Raw genomic sequence first — 22,104 nt, 5'->3', positions numbered from 1 at the left:
TTGAAGAGAAATCCATATTTTTATTTTTTAAAAAGAGATAACCTTCATAGAAAAGAAACAGAACTCCCAAGGAAACCCTCAAACAGAAATGGAAAGAATCCACTCTATCAATTCTGCAACAAATAAGGTTTGGGTAGAAAGTATTTTCTTTTATGCAAGGAACTTGAAAACACACGGCATTGCTATTATTCTTACTCAGAAAGTCTATTTTTGCATTTCCCTAATGAAACAAGATATATAGGAAATTGTGATGAATATGCTTTTTTTTTAAAAAAAAAGAAAGTAAGTAGTGTTAAATATAGAGATAAAATATGTTTTGACAAAAATAAAGGTGTATAATTAGTCCCTTTTGGGTTACTGGATGCTTTACTAGCTATTCTAGCTGCCAAGTAATGCCTACTCACATGTTCCTGAGGCAAGACAGATAATTATTACAGCTTCTAAAAAGACCATCCCTCATATCCAGTGCCACCAATAATTAAATTAACAGACATAGCCATATTAATTATTTCATAGGGAGTATACATTCATAAAATTTAATTAATTAATTTTTTATAGAGAGGGGGTTCTCACTATGTTGCCAAGGTTGGTCTCAAATTCCTGACTTCAAGCAGTCTCAGCTTCTCAAAGTGCTTTGGATTACAGGTGTGAGCCACCATGCCTGGCCAGGAGTGTACATATTAACTATAGTTAGCTACCTGGCCAGATTTTTGCATATATATATATATATATACACACACACAGACACACATACATGTATATACACACATACACATACATACATACATACACACATATATATGCAAAATACACACACACACACACACACACACACACACACACCCGGTCAAATTTTTGCATACATACACATATACATGCAAAATACACACATATATGTGCAAACACGCACACGCACACACACAGACATGAGATTCAATAAAATGACATTTATCCAGTTTGAATAAACACAGACTAAATACTAGCACTGGAAAGTAAGCATTTAACTCAACTTTAATGTGCATACAAATCACAGCTGATCTTGTTAAAATGCAAGTTCTGATCCAGTAGATCCGATGTGGGGCCCAAGACCGTGCATTTTTAACAAGCTCCCAGAGGATGTCACTGTTGCTGGTTCTGGACCCCACTTAGAGTAGCAAGAAACTAACCCATTTCCTCTTTAGATTGATGCAAAATTGAACAAAATGACAATGTATGTATAAACTCAGAACTTACCTGAAAATGATTAGACAGAAAAAAATACCATAGTTTTGTGAGATAATTTACAAACATATAAATTATTTTATTGTGCCTTTCTTGAACTCTAGGAAATAAGTATCATTATCATAATTGTTCATGTAAAATATTATCATAAACTTGGTTTTCAGCCCAGATTTATAATCACAAATGTCCATTACTGCCAGCCTGATGGGACTGGCCACTGTCCATTTGTCCCTACAAGACGCAAAGATTAATAAGTCCCCATTTTTTGGGGGGATAGCCTTACAAAAGAATATTTGGAAACACACGCCAGTTGTTAAAGAACTAACGATAAATTTCAAGCTCTTTGTTCCTGAATGCCTTTTAAGCCAGCTTGTAATTTCTCCTGCATCTTCATGACCAAATTCCTCTGTCGGCAAGTTCAGTTGATAAAAGGACCAAATCTTGGATTACTATAATAAACTTCCTAACACGTCTCCTCATTTCCACCTCTGCTCTGCCACCCCTCCAATCCCTGTTCTCCACAGTTTAGATCAGGTCGCTTGCCTGATGAAAGTCCTCCATGACTGTCACACCCTACTCAGAATAAAATCCAGACCCCTTCCATGTCCCATGGCCCCACACAATCTGCCCCACTTGACTCTGCCCTAATCATGCTCCATGCCCCCTGGCTCACTTCACCCCAGCTGTACTGGTCTTCTTTCTGTTGCCTGAACATCCCGAGCACATTCTAGTTCCAGAGCCTTTCTGCTTGCTCTTCCCTCTTCTTGGAATCATCTGTCCCAGCTTACTGACGGCATCTTGGTACTATTCAAGGCTCAGCTTACAGGGTTCTTCTCTGGGAGATCTTTCCTGACTAGCCAACGTAAGGTAGCCTTTATCAGTTATTCTTTTTTTTGGAGGTGGGGGTCTTGCAATGTTGTGCAGGCTGGTGCAGTTACTCTTGAATACCTTGCATCATTAACCACTATTCAAAATGGTCTTGTCCATTATTAACTTAAGAAATGTCTGTCTCGGCCGGGCATGGTGGCTCACACCTGTAATCCCAGCACTTTGGGAGGCCAAGGTGGGTGGATCACTTAATACGGTGAAACCCTGTCTCTACTAAAAATACAAAAATTAGCTGGGTGTAGTGGTGGATGCCTGTAATCCCAGCTACTCAGGAGGCTGAGGTAGGAGAATCACTTGAACCCAGGAGGCAGACATTGCAGTGAGCCAAGACTGCATCATGGCACTCCAGCCTAGGCAACAAAGTGAGACTCCATCTCAAATGCCATCCCCATCAAGCTACCAATTACTTTCTTCACAGAATTGGAAAAACTACTTTAAAGTTTATATGGAACCAAAAAAGAGCCCGCATTGCCAAGACAATCCTAAGCAAAAAGAACAAAGCTGGAGGCATCACGCTACCTGACTTCAAACTATACTACAAGGCTAAGGCAACCAAAACAGCATGGTACTGGTACCAAAACAGAGATATAGATCAATGGACAGAACAGAGTCCTCAGAAATAATACCACACATCTACAACCATCTGATCTTTGACAAACCTGACAAAAACAAGAAATGGGGAAAGGATTCCACATTTAATAAATGGTGCTGGGAAAACTGGCTAGCCATATGTAGAAAGCTGAAACTGGATCCCTTCCTTCCATCTTATACAAAAATTAATTCAAGATGGATTAGAGACTTAAATGTTAGACCTAAAACCATAAAAACCCTAGAAGAAAACCTAGGCAATACTATTCAGAACATAGGCATGGGCAAGGACTTCATGACTAAAACACCAAAAGCAATGGCAACAAAAGCCAGAATTGATAAATGGGATCTAATTAAGCTAAAGAGCTTCTGCACAGCAAAAGAAACTACCATCAGTGAACAGGCAACCTACAGAATGGGAGAAAATTTTTGCAATTTACCTATTTGACAAAGGGCTAATATCCAGAATCTACAAAGAACTTAAACAAATTTACAAAAAAAAAAAAAAAATCAAACAACCCCATCAAAAAGTGGGCGAAGGATATGAACAGTCACTTCTCAAAAGAGGACATTTATGCAGCCAAGAGAGACATGAAAAAATGCTCATCATCACTGGCCATCAGAGAAATGCAAATCAAAACCACAATGAGATACCATCTCACACCAGTTAGAATAGTGATCATTAAAAAGTCAGGAAACAACAGGTGCTGGAGAGGATGTGGAGAAATAGGAACACTTTTACACTGTTGGTGGGACTGTAAACTAGTTCAACCATTGTGGAAGACAGTGTGGCGATTCCTCAAGGATCTAGAACTAGAAATACCATTTGACCCAGCCATCCCATTACTGGGTATATACCCAAAGGATTATAAATCATGCTACTATAAAGACACATGCACACGTATGTTTATTGCGGCACTATGCACAATAGCAAAGACTTGGAACCAACCCATATGTCCGTCAATGATAGACTGGATTAAGAAAATGTGGCACATATACACCATGGAATACTATGCAACCATAAAAAAGGATGAGTTAATGTCCTTTGTAGGGACATGGATGAAGCTGGAAACCATCATTCTGAGCAAACTATTGCAAGGACACAAAACCAAACACCGCATGTTCTCACTCATAGGTGGGAATTGAACAATGAGAACACTTGGACACAGGGTGGGGAACATCACACACTGGGGCCTGTCATGGGGTGGGGGTAGCGGGGAGGGATAGCATTAGGAGAATCCTAGGTTTGTAAGTGTGGACCTAATTAGTTAATCTCTCTCTACCTTGTTTTCTCATCTTTAAAGTGACGAAAGGATAATTACTACATAGGTTTGTGGTGAGGATTAAAGAGAGAATGAATATAAAGTATGGAAAACAGTGTGTGGCCCATATTAAATGTTCAATAAACATTGTATTATTTCTACATATGTTCAGTCATCAGGACACACAAGGCCCTGGGTGAAGGCTGGAGCCCCTCTTCTTCGCGACATGAAGGCCGGCAGAAGGTTAGCTCCCTGTGGTGAAGAGATCAGTGGCCACCTGGGAAGTCAGGGCCAGGTGGCCTGCAGTGACTACTGAAAGGGTGACAACTTGTAAGGCTTGGTGCCCAGGGATGGGGGAGCAAGGTCATCACAAGTGGTACAGATTGTGATTCAAGGATGCGAGGCTGCTGAGTGTAGACAAACTCTCACAGTTCCAGAGATGCACTGCCAGGTGCACAGGGGCCCATCTACAGTACCGGTGGGACAGTTGGGAGGGTCTTAAGTTACCTGCTTACATATTAAAAGCAGAGAGTGAGCCTTGCATTTCTGCCCTTGTACAATTTCTCTTTCAGCCTGTTTCTTTCTTAATAATACAGCTCCCATTAGTTTTGTGCCTATTGTTAATTCTGGGATATTTACTTCAGAGAAAACAAGAATCGTAATTTCAGAACAAAGGGCAGATGACCCAGAATTTTGAGTATTAAGTCCCTGACCTCAAACCAAATGGATATCTCCACAGCTAAAAGTCATATCTGACTATTAATAGTAACCAAAAAAAAAAAAAAAGAAAGAGCTGCTTTTTATTCACAGATTCTAGGACAAGAACTTAAAAGCAATGCCACACTGGATCAAGCCAATGGTTCAGGCAACCAGTGTAGTGTTCTGTCAATTAACTTGTTGCTTCATCAATTTTCTCAAATAAGAAAGGATCCCTGAAACAAACTTGATTGGTATTAAACTCTGTGCATATCAGGGTGTGAACAGCACTTGGGAATAATCATGTGCCTTTTCTCAGACCCAGCACACTGCGGACATGTGACCCTCTGCTGAGTTCCAGAAGAGAAAATGACTGCCTATATGACCAAATAAGATATCAAAAATGATTCAAGAATTTTAGACAATGGATTTCATTATTTGTTAGGAAGACCCTATAACGTGCATTCTATTCTACTCTACTCCATTCTATTTTCTACATAACTTTCTTTTATAGTATTTGCCAATTACACTCATCAAGTTAATGAATAGAAAAGTTTACGGATTTTTGTTGAAATCTTTGCCAATGATTCTGAAAGTTAACCACTTCTGCTGATCGTGGTTTCTAAAAATGATGACTTTAACAGAGCTCTCTTTAGTTTCTAAGCCCCTAAATATATATGACCTTATTTTACTTCATAACAACCTTAAGGGATACACAGAATCTGGTTGACAGTTTCCATTTTGCAAATATAAGAACACTTGCAGAGAGGTTAAATGATTTCTCAAAGTCACACAGCTGATTAATGACATGGACAGATGATGCGGTTTTTTTCTCTCTCTAATTCAGTATATCAGGCCATAGTTACCAATTTTGTGGTCAAGTAAAAATTTGAAAAAAAAATTGAAGGCCTAAAACAGGGATGCCAATTTTGTTATTCTTCTAAGTAAAGGAAAAAAAAATAACTTCTACCTACTATTTCAATCATATTACAACTTTCCTTTATACTCCAAAATAGGACAAACATCATCTTCCAAATAAGTGTAGCCTTGTGAATTAATAAAATATGCTTTATGAGAAATTCACTATGTTCTACTTATCTTCTCATTTTGCAGTGCACTGGTGAAAACCGTTGTGGTCTAGAACTGGCTCTCAGATCAATACTTGGAATCCATTTCCCTCTTTTGTGCTGTTTCAAAAGTTATACTAGCTCTTCCACCTCTCTTCCTCCTTGCATTCCATAGTCTTTAAGAAGAAGACATCAATAAGTGCTGAAAGTTTTTCCTTTCCAAAGATGCTGTTCTGATACTTTAACAAATGATAAGTATCCTAAATTTACATCACAATCAAAATACAGAGCTATGGATTGACAAGCCATGACTCGGCTGAGGACCAGTAGGGAAGCAGGAAATACAGAAACAATATGGTGCCCACCCCAGTGTATTCCGTCCCATTACTTCAGTAAGTAGAAAGAGCAGGAAAAATGCTTTGTCCCTGCCTTCTCATTTCCCACTCCACTTTCAAATTCATCCACAAAAGTAAATTAGCAATGATGACCCCCGTCTATGCACAGGCTGAGCCACATCTGTCTTTACTTCCACAAAGCCCATTCTTATCCATTCTCCCAGACTTGGTCTTGTATTCTGCAAGAAGTTCCCAAGCCTTATATGACAAGTCAACATCTAATTTTATAACACTTCATAGTCAGTACCATAGTACTTTACTAAAAAGTCCAAAGGGACTGAGGTAGGCTAATGGGACACTCTTAGGTTGACATTTCCATGTTGGTTATGTTGATAGTTTGATGTGGATGTTATGTTTTAGCACACACCAAAAATAATAACCATCAAATCCCATTCAAGTATATAACCTTGATCAATACACAGTCATTTGGTATCTGCGATCTTCTTTCAGCTTTGAGAGGGAGCTATACGAATAGCGTAGTGAAAGAAAAAAAAGACACGCAACTATGTAGCCCAATCAACCAAAGCAAGCCTTGTGATCACGGTCACATGGAGAAGACCCCCTGAGCATGAACCAGCCCCATGTGGAAGGAGGCTGACCAGTGGATGTTTTGTCAAGGAAGGGCCCTGTGATTATGGTCAGATTCCATAGACACAGTGCTATGTTCCCCAAGGATTGTCAAAGTAACACATTTTGTTTCCTATTCCTTTACTATTTATAAATTTCAATCATAATAAAAGTTATCTGCTAGGAGATAAAGATAAATGCCTGTAGATCATCAATGACCACACAATAATAATAACATTTATATTTGTACATGTGTTTTTTGGTATATAAAACATTTTTACATGTACCATTTTTTCTTAAGAATGTTCGGAGATAGGCAATATTATTTCCATGTTATTGAAGAAGAAACTGAGGCTCAGCGAGGTTACGTGATCTCCTCAAGGTCACACAAACAAGAGCTAGAACCCAAGCCTGGTCCTCTGACCTCATGTTCAAGGCTCTTTCCATTATTCACACTCTTTCCAAGAACAGTCACCTCTAAAGGTGAGCTCCCAAACAAAAAGAACGCACAAAAGCTGGCTTTTATTCCAATCAGGGCAGAAAGCCAATCTATCAATTACCTCAGGGGGAAGGGCTGTCCATAACTATTAAATCTGGAAAGGTTTGTGGTTTTCTTTAGTTTTTTCACTATTAATATAATGCAAAAGTTGTTTGTATTATTCCTATTTGGTTGCCTAGAATTCATCATATTAACCAACCAATATAGGGCAGCCATGAACACAGGACAAGAAAAACACTGGCCATTCATAAAAGAAATTATTTGGAATCATTTTCATCATACTTGCTCTTACAAAATAAACATTTCTGTGACTCTAAATTTTTAAAAATTGATAAAAATATTGTGGATTACATATTTTTGTGGTTTACACATTGGGTAAGAGCTATCCAAAATATACAAAATAGATTATTTACAATCTACGCTTGACAAAACAAAATAAAAAGGGTAGAGTAATAATAAGAAACTGATGACTAATAAGGTATTAATGGATATTTATTTACTCTGGAGACAAATAGTCATTGCATGAAACATTTATAATAAAAAAGCATGTTCATTTTAAGTAGACTAATTTTAGAAGTCGTACTAAGATTATGTTTTCTGAAATTAATAACTGAGGTTAATTCAAACCAAAAGTTTGAAGAGCATTAACTAATGCTAATAAGATTATCATGAACATGAGCCTTACTCCTTGCTACGACTTTTTCATAATTTTTGTATCTGATTATAGGCTCTATTCATGATTTATTTTTAAAACAGGATTATTAGGAATCATTTCCAACACCAGGACAAATGTGCAAAGTAAAGTAGGTATTGTTATTTCTTTGTCCCTAGTTCACATGATTTAGATTGATTAAAATGTTAATTTTTACATATGTGAATAAAACGTAAAGGAGCAAACAACTGGAGACTGCACCATGTGCTAGCAATCATTGCGGGTGGGTAAACTGACAACATGTAACTGCATATTAAGACAAATGTAGAATTTAGACAAAGTATTCCATCTCTTTTCAGATGTATACTTTTAAACCTCAGGAACTGTTTTCAGTAGATGTCATGCCTTTTAACTTGAAAAAAGATAAGCGCAAATAAGCTCCCAATTGTCTCCCCAATATGTAAACCACATCTCGGGCTGCTGTCTCTGCTACTCCTTTGAAGTTTCTCTGAAATGTCATGTGTTGTGAAGACTGCTGTGCATAAGCAAGACAATTTGCTCACTCTCAGAATTCTTACCGGTTTCCACTGCTATTTGGTATCCAGCCTCTAGTCTCCGAGATGACCTTTCCAGCCTCTCTGTGTTATCGAGCAGATGTGCCCTCTGAAAAAGAAAAAGGGGGGGAAAAATCAGACGGCCGTCTACAATGTTCTTTTTTTGCCTTAAAAAAAAAATGCCTTCGTATGCCCTAACATGGGGCGGGGGGCTCATAACCCATTACAGTTAATTTTTAGCGAATTTTCCATTATAGGAACCACTACCATAGACAGATTTCCAACACTCGCGTATGGACCATCCACTTTTTTGTTTTTAAAAGGAGACTCACGTTGTATATGGCCACAACGAATCTTACTCCAAAATACTGAGAAAAGTACGCAGACCATACCCAACTGGATCTTTTCTGTTTCAGCAGAGACAGATATATGAGATACTTGCATAGATCTATGTGCCCTATTTGTATTTATTTTTTATAAAATGCAATCATTTCAAAAATCCATTTGCTCCTTTGATTCTTGCATATAGAAATTTTAAAACAGGAACTTTATTTGTAAGAAAATGATCCACAATTTTGGATGTGCAACAAGATGCTATATAGAACAACATATGCTACTAAGCCAGAATACTAAACAGCACTTCTAGTTTTCAGACAACTGGAGGCAACACTAAGAAACAAGAGACACATGTTTCTCCATTTACATAGATGGACAAAATTGTGGATTTGTTCCTAAATATATGGCGCTATGTAGATTGAAGTTGATATTTTAACACACAGTGCTTTAGACTGTGAACTAAATTTAAAGTCATTATATATACCTCTTTTATATTTATCTGATGGGGAAATTAGAGGATTTTCTTCAAATCCTCAGCTTCCAAACTTTCTTTACTCCATTGAGATGCTTGTTGTTAATTTTTTTTTATATAACCATAATGATCATACATTAGATCTATTCAGGTTGCCAGATTTATAAGCTAATCATGGCTATGAATGGATAAAAACTGATGCATGTGTGTATGTGTGTGTGTATATATGTCTAGACACTTAGAAATATACAAATGTATGTATCTGTGTGTGTGTGCGTGTGTGTACATGCATACATGTATCTGCATATATTAATATCTTCCCTTCTTAAATCAGTTTTGGTATTTGGCCAAAAAGAAAGAAAAAACACAACCACAACTCCTACAACTTTGTGTTGTTGACAGATGTCATTTAAAATTGGAGAAATGCTTTCTAATAATAATAAAAAAGGAGGTGCCACACATATTATCTGAGTGGCTGTCGAGCGAAACGATCTACCTTGCTCTAATGAGCCCCCATGGATCTTGGAGATGCAAGCTGTATTGACATGCACACTTAAGCTAATACACCTAGACCAGTGCCTCCAAGCTCTAGCAGCCAGGGATGCTGACAGAATATCTCGCTTCCATCTTCAAAGAAAGGAAGTGATTAGTATGTTATCATTACCATTCAAAACGTGATTTCCTTATTCCCTCCCGGCATAGGTGACACATCTGAGATGCGGCCAGACGTTGGAGGCAGCTAAAGCCACATCAAAGCTTTCCTTGAAATTTTTTTGGGGGGAAGGGTGGGGGGGGGTGAGAATCATTAAAACAATGCATTTAGAACAGAGAGATAGGACCTGATGTGAAGGTCAGGAAGCTGCAACAACAGTCTATAATAATTAATAGAGTCGTCCAATGTACAGCAGAGAAATTAAGAGAAAAATTGTCCCCTCCCTCTGCAAAAAAAAAAAAAAAATCTAAATAAATAAAACAGAGAAAGGAAGGAAAGCTTCTTATATCATTAAAAAGCAAAATCACTGAAGGCTGTAATTAAGAAAAAGAAGAGAAAGGAGAGCTCTCTGTGTCTGGCATTGATGACTGTTTTTAAATAAAATTAAACACTTTACTAAGGCTTGTCAAAAATAGCTTTCTTATCCCTAAGTTTCCTTATGTGCAGGTTCTGGGAGCAAGGATTGCTCTTCCCTTCCCTGAAAATTGTTTTCTACCTTAACAAAGGACTTAACTTCAAACTGGCGATTCTCTAAAATGATATCAGATCTGTGAAATCAAAAGTAAATCTGAATTTTAATCCAGAATAAGACAACAAAGATTTTTGCTTCATTTTCATATTGGATGAAATCCCAAAATTAAAAGAAAACATTTAGTTATTAGAGATTAAAAGAAAGAAAAAAAACAAAGATCGATACTGGAAATGGACTTCCACTTTTATAATAATATTTAATGTAGGAAATAAAGCATTTAAATGTAAAATAACTGGGGGGATTTCATGGTTATAACAGCAAAATTTCTGAAAGACCTTTAAATATATATATATATTACTAAATAATAGAAGTAACTCTTCTTCAGGACAGTTCACTTTTATCAGAGTAAATCTGCACACAAGAGGACTATCAGTTTACCACCAGCTTTACAGCAGGATTTCACTTTGTGTTTTGGAACCTCTTCACTTAACTCAAACTAAAATCAAGTTCTTGAAACAGCTGCGCTATTTACATTGTTCCCTTAGTTGTACATTGCCCTGGTCTCTGTAAATGAAAGGAAATACACTACAGTAGCAGCTGATGCTTTCAACTTGCCCCCACACTCCATCCCAAACTCATTCTCTCACCCTCTTCTCAGCCCTTTTCAAAGCAGGTAAGTGAAGCTGTGCAGGAGCTTCAGACAGAGCTCAACTTGTGTGAGGAGCTGCGCAATGTGGAGAGCTGGAGACGCAGGATTCAAACGGAGCTCGGCACAGCCAACGCCAGATCAGCTCCCTCTGCACTACAACCCTACCTCCAAGCATGCCCCCTCTCCAAAACTGAGCCCAAAAAGAGCATCACAAGGAAGGGAAGGGGCATATTTTTGTTTCCAAGCGAAACATAACACATTTTGGAGCATCTTGTCTTCTTAGCACAGTTGCAAGTTAAGAAACATGGGGGTAACATTCACTCTATGATTACTATTAGAATCCCGACTGAGAAATAATAACTTCTCAGCAAGCCATATACCAATGCAGCATCATCACTGTAATCTAGTCTATAAATATCAATGCTAGATCCATATCAAAGACTGTTAAAAGAATATTTCAGAGTATATTATTCTATTAGTTGATTAATTCTTCCAATTATAATGAAATTACAGGTTACAGTTTCGGAAACATGAATTCCAGAACCATAACTGATGAAACTGCTACTACAGGCACAAGAAAAGAACTAAGCCATCAAACAAAAATAAAAAATACTTTAAAAGAAATGCAGATGTGATGTTTTAAGTTTTTGGAATTAAGATTTCTAATTTGACACAATTAGGCTTAACAAAAATAAATCTTCTGTCAAAAATGTTGATTGTAATAAGCCACAATTTAATATATAAATAACATTAACTGCTTAAATTCAGGGGCAAGGGCTTCACGTAATTTCTTCATACAGAGGTTTTCAAGTTAATTGTTAGTTCCGTTAACACTGGAAAATTCAGATTCTTCACCTAAACATGAACATAAGCAAATACAACAAGCAGATACTCTATCTTGCAGAAAAATAATATTTATGTTATCCCTCACCTCAAGAATAATCTTACACATCAAAACTGCAACTGATTATATTCATTTAGTAAATATACAACTGCTCTCCTGTAGGGAAGATAACACAAAAAGGTTGTAGGGTGAGGGTTTTTGTATATTTCTCCCCTTCATTTTATATATCATGATTACTTTTTCTGAGGCAGGATGTCAGTAATGCATCTTAAATTCAAAGAGTTGTTGAAAACCACTATCTAGAAGCTTCTAAATTAACATCTGCATCACATAATGATGACATACCAATAAAAAAAATTCGAGAAAATTCTCAATCAATGCAGTCAAACTAAACTCAAAAGTAATTCATACTACTCTATACTATAAGCAATTAGACAATTTTTAAATTGCAATATAGGCCATTATGTCTTGATAGAAAAATAAAACCCAACCTTACTAAATAAAAAATATGACTACCTCTAAAAAAGAGTGCCAAAGCATATTTTATATGTTTGACTTAATTTTTTAAAAATAGAATTATTCAGCATCCCTCATTAACACAAGGATACAATTATAAACATTGTGGTAAATATTTGCTGAGCCACACAATAAAAGTCTGGCGTTGCATTATGAAACAGTCCAGCAAACTCAGAAAAATGAGAATTCACTTGGGTGCTGTATGCTACAAAAAGGAAAGTGTTTAACAATGACGAAAACTTTGGCCATTCTTAGGTATCTATGTATACAGAGTAGCAGGGCATTTATAACATATGTGTGTTTCCCCAAAAGGATAATAGATCCATGGTGTCTTATGTTAAACCTAATAATTTTGGGTGGGGGAAAGGAGTTTATTTAAGAACAGTTTACAGTAAAATAAATCAGAATGTTAGAAAAAAAAATCATACTAGCTTCTTTGAGAAACTACATAAATAAACTTGAAGTTAGAGCCTACAATAAAACTACACTCAGGTAGAGTTTTAAGATATTCCTTTATTATTCCTCCTTATTTTCGGCCATTAAAGTATTAACTTTGTCCCAGTTCCAACAAAGAACAATGATCCCTGAGATAAGCATGATTAGGATATAGTTGTGTTTTAAAAGATTGTGAGCAGAAAAGATTACTGAGCAATATAAACGATACTTTTTGCTCTGTGTAGATTTATCTGGAAAAACAAATCCAAAGATCCACTTCAGATTTAAGAACTCAATTTTATAGGGAAAAGCAGAATTAAATTTAAAAAAAGAAGCTAGGAAGTACTCACCTCTTCACGTAATTTTATCAACTGCAACATGAATGCACAAAAAAAAGATAAAAAGGAAAGAAATGGCAGGAAAGAAAGATCAGTTGTGTGACAGGATACAGAATTAACATTGACAATTTATCTGTTTACATGTTTAGCATTTAAAAATCACAGACAAACACATTAAAAGAACCTAAACATAGACTACATGCAGAGTTTTTTGAACGAATAAAGATCACTTTCTCACACTGTCACATTAAACAAAGAGAATAGTGTGAAATCCTCTTTTAAAGTACATCTAAGACACCATCATGAAATAAAGGGGAACGACTTCATAGAAGTCTATATTATAAAGAAAGAAAACAAGTTTACTGTTCCTCTCTTCTAAGAATGTACCATTGAAGAGGTTTTGTATATACAAGTTTTCAGGATGTTTCTCTATTTGGAATCTTGACAACTGATTTCTGATTTTACCTACAAATGAAAATGATTAATAGCTCATGCTTTGGTTCCAAAAACTATTTAAAACAACAAACTATTATGTTAGTTAATGTTATACTTGTACCCACTCTAGTAATAAGACTGCATTTGGAGGTAATGTTATTTTAATAGAAAATAAAGTATGCCAGGATAGAGAATACTTATTTAGAACATAGTATCAAAAATTCATTATCATATGAACTTTCGTGTATATAAGAGTCAATTTCTAGGTTTTTGTTTTGCTTAAGAGGCTACTGCAATCATGTGACATGTTTTCATTTTAATTTTTGAATGATTTCTTCATTTTTCAATTTTCTTCATATTGTAAACTAGCAATGAGCTCTTAATTCATTTATATTGCAGTTTGTTTTCACTAAAGTCAAACAAAAAAATCACTCCTTACTTGTTGGTCAATTCTCCTATGATAACATTTTAATTCTCTTATTTAGAACATTTTTCTATTTGCCTTAAATATATAGATAAAACAAGCTGCTTAACTCTTTAGGAACTAAAATAATTATATAACCATATATCTGGCTCATTGTGTGTGTGTGTATGTGTGTATGTGCATGTGTATTTGATACTATTCTCAACTACAAATATCACTGTATAAGTGAGATGACGACCACAGTTTCTGCAATGACTAGAAACTGAAACCTATGTTGTTAACAGACTAAACCACATTCCAGGTCTGAAATTTGCATCCTCAGCAATTCAGGTCTACAACTGATAATTTTTAAACATCCAAATATCTGTAACATCTGTTATAACACTTGACATATGCAGGCCAATAAATTAAACTATTGCTTTGGGAGAAATGTGCCTGAATTGCTCACTATAAGTCTCTCTAAAAGTATCATGTTTACTGTAGCCCGGATATCTCAACGCTTAATGCTGTTTTTGTCCCGAATTCAAGGAAGGCAGTATGCATTCCAGCTTATTCTGTTATTTCATTTGTTATACGAAAAGTATTTTGAGTACCAAAGAATAAGATTTTAAAAACTGTTAAGAATCCTTTATAAAAAAGGTACATAAGTTAACATGTAATGTCTCACGGTACACTCAGTGAAAATGCAACTTTTATTATCATAGTTTCAAAATAGACAAGAAGTTGTCTTTATTTTTATTAACACATTCTCTCAGCAACCATCCAGTAACACACAAGTAAATCATCTTGTCATTTCACGTGAAAAGTTCTAATTCTTCCCCAAAAGAAGCAAAATTTTAAACGAAAATACCTGGCCTATCATATATCGGAATCTTTCTCTTTGCCATCCCAACATCATGGGAGAAAAAGGCAAACATTAATTCTCAGAAAGAGACGATCTGGGAATTGATCGGCCAGCTATCTTTTCTTTCTGGGGGCACTATTCTTCGGCTGACTATGATACTTAAAGGGCCAAAGTTTAAAACTACTCTTCAGCAATAGAGACCATTTGGGGCATGCCACCCTGCCATAATCAATGAGTGTTTAAAAATGCTACCCATTTGTTTTTTCAATAGGTTCCAAACAAAAAACGTTCTATCTTGTTTGTGCTGCATGGCTGCATTCAAGCTCTACATCGGATTTGTAGCTAAGCTAGGTAATGGGAGGGTTTTTCATCTTTATCTTTTTTTTTTTTTTTTTTTTTTTTTTTTTGGTTAGGCTGAGAGTTATTCATTCAAGTAAACAAAAGATGGCCTATTTTTGAAAATTAACAATGCTAAAACTGGACTGTAAGTTGTGATTTCGTATTTTCTCGAGTTACTAGCTCCATCATAGGCAACGCGAGAGTGTGCAATGCCACCATGTTGAGCTATGATAATCAACATCTTTTTTGAAACAAAGATTTTTTTTCCCCCCCAATGCAGAATTTGATACAAGAGGTAATCTGTTCCTTTGTGGGCTGAAAAAATCTGGTTTACGCTGGTTTGAACCAGTGGAATCTCTTGTGGTTAAGCCTTCTGCTGTGACTAAAATCAAAACGGCACTGCAGAGCATGTGAGGGTTCATGCGCGCGCGCCTCTGTGTGTGAGGTGCGTCACGTGACCCCCAGAACTACCGCATTTTTTTTAAAGCTGATAACGCCACTGCCGTCTCTGTCCGCATACAGATAACGAATAAATGCTGAACTCTATTAAACGCCCTTTACACATTATCGTGGGTCGAAGACACAATTTTCTGAACTTATGATGACAGTCTATTTATTTTGCTATAAACCCTCAGCACGTAACGAACAGATTTGTGCCTGGTAATGATCTGCTCTGCCGGGGCTATATGAAATGATACCGACCTTCTTTAGATCTTGGGGAATTAAATTGACCGACTTCACCCCCTGGTCTGTAGCTGAAGTTTGACACACTTTATGCACAGCAAGCCCAAATCAGAACTTAAGAGAACCTCGTATTAAGAAATTAAGCAATCATTATCTGCTAAATATTGCTTTGCCACAAAACTTTCCACACATTTGGAAATAGTCTACTCTTTATATTTTGAATCTTCTATTTAGGATTTATTCAAAGTCACTGATCAATATAATTCTGCATATAGAAACTGAGAGAGTATCAGGGTTCAAAACCAAAGCTTGGAACAGTTTATTTGCCCCATTATCATACATCACTATGAAAGGCTTTATGGTTTTATTCTACAACTTGTGTTTTTCCTTTTATGAGAATGGTTCTCATGAAATGCAATCAAGTTAGGAACTGTTAATTTCCACTCTAAATACAACATCACTACATTCAAGAACTCAACTCTTCCAAAGAAATAAAATGTTGCCTCATGGAATGGTAAATATGGTATTTTCAAAGAATAGAATGATAATGCTTAAGACAATAGTCCTTGGAAAGCTGATAGCCCAACAGTACTCGAATGTACAAAGTAGGTAATTTTCTTGTCCCTTCTTTGTAAATCAAGCATGAGCTATATTTGATTGAATGAAATGAATATGAATCAGAAATGAATGTACACAAAGCATTTAATTTGGAAATTAAATGCAAGGTGTATTGTATGAGGGACATTAAAAATGCTTTTGAAAAATTCTTAATTTCTGAATTTTTAACATTTCTAATCATGGCAGAAATGTTTATGTACCTAAGAATATATTAACATACTTTATAGTTAATTGGCAGACTATAATTATATGTATTAACAGGCAGGTTTCAGATGCCTAAAAAAACTGCATCAGAAATTACCAGAATGAGAAATAATAGCTATTGTATTCATATTGTCGAATCTTCGCAAAGAAGCAACTATAAGGAGGCTGTGTATGTGACATTGAAAATACCTAGCCAGTATTTTACCTATACAATCATTGCTACTAATTCCTTATTTTCCTATTTTGATCTATATTTTTAAACTGACAGATCTATCCCAATTGCGGTTAAATGAATATTGCTATTTTAATCTCATTTTGTTTATCTCCAAGTTTTATCCATATATTGTTAGTATTCCATGGACAAGAAGTTCTGAAAATCAATTTATTAGCAAATAACTTAGAAGTAAACTTATTTGTAGGCAGAAGATCTTTTCTTATATAAATTATAAGTAACCCTACCTAGAAAAATCTCTTCCTAGCTACCGAGCTACAAAAATTAATATAGAGCCAAATTAAAATTTTTTCTTTCTTTACAGAAAGAGCTTCTGTCTTGATTCCATATTCTGAATGAATGCTGATATGGAATAAAAAAGTTATTCTCAAGTGACCATACCTAGTTAAGGATGTGTTTTAGTTTGAGGGATTTTAATTCCTATATTATGACAAAGAGCCTTAAAACAAAATGCAGTGACTTCATATGAAATGGAAACTTTGCTACATTTGGTAACAAAATATCCAAAAAGTTAAGTGTGGTCTCTTTGAACTTTTACACCTCATTCAAATTTTAGACGGAAAAGTTCACACAAGTAATAATCTAACAGTACATATTCTCCTGACTATAATTTATCATACTCTGTTTATTGAAGTGACAGTTCCTTACATCTAAACTTCAGGTTCTCCAAGCACTTTCAGAATTTGTAAGTTTGATTTATACAAGTCCAGGGGAAATCTGTGCATAATCACTTTAAAGTGACAGGAATATAATTTGAAAAATTCAGAAAATATGAACTCAATCTATTTTTGTGGAACAGTTTTCTTTAGGCATAAAAATCATACTTATATGTATGCAAGGCAAATGTTTTAGACATATAAAATGTCCATTAAGAGAAGTGAACATGTTTGGAAAAAAAAGGGATCCCTGTCATAGAACTACAACATCCATTACAATAAAGGCGTCTGAGTAAGATAGGCACACCCCCTTCCTTTCTATTTCCTCTGCATTAGGCAGTAGTTTCAAATAAGGGAAAGATCTATAGCTGTTTAAAGAACTGACATGGGAACTACGCATTCACTTTTTTGCAAAAAAAGTTAATGCTTTTTTTTTTGCAGTAGATAGGAAATAAAACTATGATTCATTCATTCAAGAGGTATGAGCAATCTAAATCTCACTTTAAAAACAGAAGAAAATATTTCTCTCATCCTCACATTATTTAATCTATTATGAGTAAAACCCCTTTATCACATCACCCTTTTATGTTTGATATGCTGTTTTTTTTTTCCTTTAGCTATTCTCACATTTCAATCAGGGAAACTGAAATCCCAAGTCAAATCTGAACGTGTTCACATGTCTGAACTCAAGCTGATAACATCCAAATAGTGGAGGAGGTGAGATCTTTCCAAAAACAAACATCATCAGCTCAGTCATTCTTCTCTCTTTTTTGGGGGTGGGTGAGTAGAGTCCTTAATCACACAAACAGCATCCCTGTTACGGATTATAATATAATAGATAGCAATATACTATTAGCATATATAGACCCACAATATCATCTATTTGAGATGGTAAATACAATTATGCAATTTTCATAATATGTATCAATATATAATGTTTCACTATTGTATTGAAATTTTGGTTTACTCAGTGACTGATTTATGTTCATTTTCATTTAGGCAGAGTAGAGACTTTTATAATACTTGCCAAAGTGGCATTAGTAACCATGTTCAGGTCTTGCTTCTGAAGGTCCCTATCATGTATTTTCTTTAAAAGTGTCAAAGAAAATCAGTCATTAGGGTTCTTTTGAGACATTTTTAAAGTCATCTCTACACTGAGGTTCTTAAAACTTTTTTAAACTTGTATACAGTATATGCATGAATTAATGGAGTCTGCAGTATTAATTCAAAGAAAGAGGCGGGACGTTAATTAGACTCATGACACTACGGTATGATCCAATGAGAACCGACAGCCAAGGTATAAAGCCCTTTTAAGAAGAAATTGTATCTTATTTTTTTGCCCACGCAGATCTTAAACTGCAAAAAGACTTATCCTATTATTATTATTATTATTATTATTATGACTATTATTTGACAGAAGCAGGTCCTCTGTATTGGTATCCAAGTTCCACACTGTTGCTTCCAATTTGCATTTTGGTGAATGTATTTTTAAGAAGCCACACAATAGGAGACTGGGCTACCCTGTTGAATTTTGAAAGCTTACTTTCATTTGTTTTGCTGCAAGTGTTGATTTAATTATACTGCATTATTATCAAAGCTGTATTATGTACTTTTTTATTCCTTTTACATGTGTTTGAGGTGAAGACCTTGGCTTTGTCTGCAAACGGTGTGTTTCAAGTTATTCCTTAAGTACTAAATAATAAAGAAAAGAGAAGAAAAGATTTTTTTAAAAGATAGCAGACAGCGATCACAAGGTAAAGGGTTAAATGTAAGATCTCCAAGAAACATTTTGAAGTTGATTAAGACTCCAGCTTTGCATTAAACAGTATCGCTTCCACATGAGTTGCTGCTAATACCGTTAAGGAGCAGCTTGAGAGCCCAGTGCGCCAGTGACCTCCTTCACCCTCCAGCCACCCACCGGGCCTTCCTGATTAGCATTCTACCTGGTTCTCGGAGGAATTCCCATCATCCCCCAGGAGCTCATTCCGTACTTCGTCACTGTAGGCGATCCGTGACCTTTTCTATAAAACAAAACAAAAAGGGAGAGAGTGAGAGGAACGTTAGAAAGTAAAGGCTTCCAAGCTTTATTGGTATCAAGGCTGATCTCAAACCTCGAGAGCCCCCTAATGGAAACCTATTGGCTACAATCTGCACACCAAAGTTGTGTAAAGTTCCTGAACTTGAGAAGTTTCATGTAAATTAGAAGTTTTTAAGATGTCAATAATGAAAGGAAACTCTGCGTTGTGTAAGTATTCTATTAATATTCATAAACGGATCCGAACTTGTATATTATTCCATACACTGCCATTCAAATAAGACACTAAACTGAAAGAAATACAGCTATATAACTGTATGTCTGTAAAACTCACTAGATTGTACTTAAGGCAGGAGTATATGGTGGTTTTTTTTTGATATTGTGGCAGGAAATGGACATTACAAAGCTTTCAATTTAGGACTTTAAAAGTCTCTAATACTAGGGTAATAATTATATCTCCAACTATACTCTGCAATGCCTAGAATAGCATGTCTATATTTCTTTCATTATTGTGATGTTACTAACCAGAAAGAGAGGGAATTTAAAAGCCCCTCCTCTGTACAAACAATAATTTAAATGTCTCCCAGCTCTCTATAAATAATGGCCTAAGGAAAAGTAATGAAAGTGTGTGTGCGCATGTGTGCATGCATGCGTGCATGTGTGTCTGGTAAAAGAAACTAAATTTCCCAGTCACAGTAAATAAAGGCAAGTAGGCTATGAGTCAACTTTTCACAGTCCCAGTAAATAAAGACAAGTGGGCTATGAGTCAATGTTTCACACACTGAAAATGTGTTTTACAAGAAATACACCCTTCTCTATAAAGTCAGAGGGACATGTCTGCAAGCAATTCATGAATTATCTAAATGTATACACATTCGGAAAAGCCAAAAGACTGAACAGTCGTTGGAAAGCTAAAGTGTGGGCCTCAGATCCCACTTCAGCATCACTATTTCAGATTTGCAAGTTGCTTTGTTGTCTTTTCTGCTTCAGAATTCACTAAGAAAACCATTCCATTAAAAAATGGCAGCTGGAAAACAGTAATCTCTTCCTCACTTGCAATCTAGAGTTTGGGACTTAAAATTTCTTACTTGTTCAACTGTGATCTGAAAAAGTATTGTAGTTTAAAAGGACTATCAATTCCAGAGCAGATGTCAACAATATGATTTTTAAATTAGATTTTAAACTAGTGAATAAGCAACACTGCTTGACCACATAGAGATCATAATACCTTAAACATCAAACATATTACATTTGAATTTAAAAGAACCTTAGACAAGAACAACCAATACACTTTAAATCATTTTGAAGTTACAACTTTTCCCAGTTGGGGTTCCTTATCTTAACCACAAAACACAGAAAATTATTTCAGTAACTATGTTTATCAATTCTCCCAAGGATGGTGCATAAGAAAAAATTTAGTTCATTACATATATTTGAAGACAAGGCTTAAGTCTCTGGCAGAATCCAGTTGAAAAGGCTGAATGGAGTAGAAATAAAAATAAATAAATCTAGACATTCCTTTGCTTTTTAGGGAAAAAAATAAGTTTCATGGAATTCTAAAGGTAACTCTGGTTAAACTGACACTGGAACACTGGGGTCCTGACTCACAGCTCAGTGCTCATTCTACCACACAAAATTTCCTCTTCATTCTATTACCTTTTTAGGAAAAAGGCACAAGAATTGCAAAATGTTTTGATATTAAGGAGACGGTGGCACCCACTCCCTGCCCTGAGTCTCCACCCTAACCCCCATTTCCCCGCCACAAATGCCATATCTTATACCTTGGCTTCTGCAATAAGTCTATAAGTAGATAAATAAAACCAGCAATATTGCAGAGAGGAGGACAGAGTAAAGAACTCAAGTCCTCAGCATGAAGTCAGTAAAGATATCTATATCAGATCTCTCGACAATTCAGTAGTGACCCAACTCAGTCATTTGTGAACATGCCAGACTTTTCACCATCACAAACAGCATATATTAAGCCTGGTTCTCTTATTGTATTTACTGAAGCCATTATTAATTAGCTATTCCTATTGACTTCATACAGAATCACATTTAAAAATGCTAAATTATCAGGGCAGTCCACTTCATGGCCTTAATACGATATTTAGATCAAGCCAAAGCTTGCTTTTGCTCATTCGGAGTTCCTACTACAGTAGCTTCAAACTAGCTAAGCAAAAGTATTTTACAGCATTAAAGGAAATGGAAACCTTTAAACAGGCTGTGGTATCAGAGCTGCCTTTTTAATTATTCATTTCATCACTATGGGGGACAAAAACATTCCACAGTATGCAAGAGTATCATATGGAGATTGTTTTTGTTTTCTCCCTTTTTTCACCAAAATACCAACAAATTGGCATAGATTGTTCAATTACATTATATTCTTATTTTGATTTACTATACTTCAAAAGGAGAAAATTATAAATGTGTATCCCTAAATATCTAATCTTGGTTTGGTTAGAATCCACTG

The 22,104-nt window shown here is 35.6% G+C and overlaps 1 protein-coding gene across 11 annotated transcripts in view; it reads right to left on the bottom strand.

Annotated features, from left to right (window-relative positions):
- VTI1A (vesicle transport through interaction with t-SNAREs 1A) overlaps positions 1 to 22,104 on the bottom strand; it is a 397,110-nt gene that overhangs the window by 296,960 nt on the left and 78,046 nt on the right. For 7 of the 11 annotated variants that reach the window (XR_001447311.3, XR_001447310.3, XM_077947502.1 and 4 more), the window contains exons 4-6: positions 19,543 to 19,620; positions 13,176 to 13,196; positions 8,414 to 8,498 (exon numbers count right to left, since the gene is read on the bottom strand). Coding sequence is in view for 8 of the 11 variants with exons in the window: in XM_077947502.1 (XP_077803628.1) it covers positions 8,414 to 8,498; positions 13,176 to 13,196; positions 19,543 to 19,620 (184 nt within the window). In the remaining 3 variants the exon portion in view is untranslated. The remainder of the gene's footprint in view (positions 1 to 8,413; positions 8,499 to 13,175; positions 13,197 to 19,542; positions 19,621 to 22,104) is intronic. The other 4 variants (XR_013398416.1, XM_015148196.3, XM_077947503.1 and 1 more) reach the window with 1 other exon arrangement.

The sequence above is a fragment of the Macaca mulatta genome, chromosome 9, assembly GCF_049350105.2.
Source record: "Macaca mulatta isolate MMU2019108-1 chromosome 9, T2T-MMU8v2.0, whole genome shotgun sequence".
Taxonomy (NCBI): domain Eukaryota; kingdom Metazoa; phylum Chordata; class Mammalia; order Primates; family Cercopithecidae; genus Macaca; species Macaca mulatta.
The sequence above is the reverse complement of the archived record's forward strand: the minus strand, read 5'-3'. Positions and strand labels throughout refer to the sequence as shown.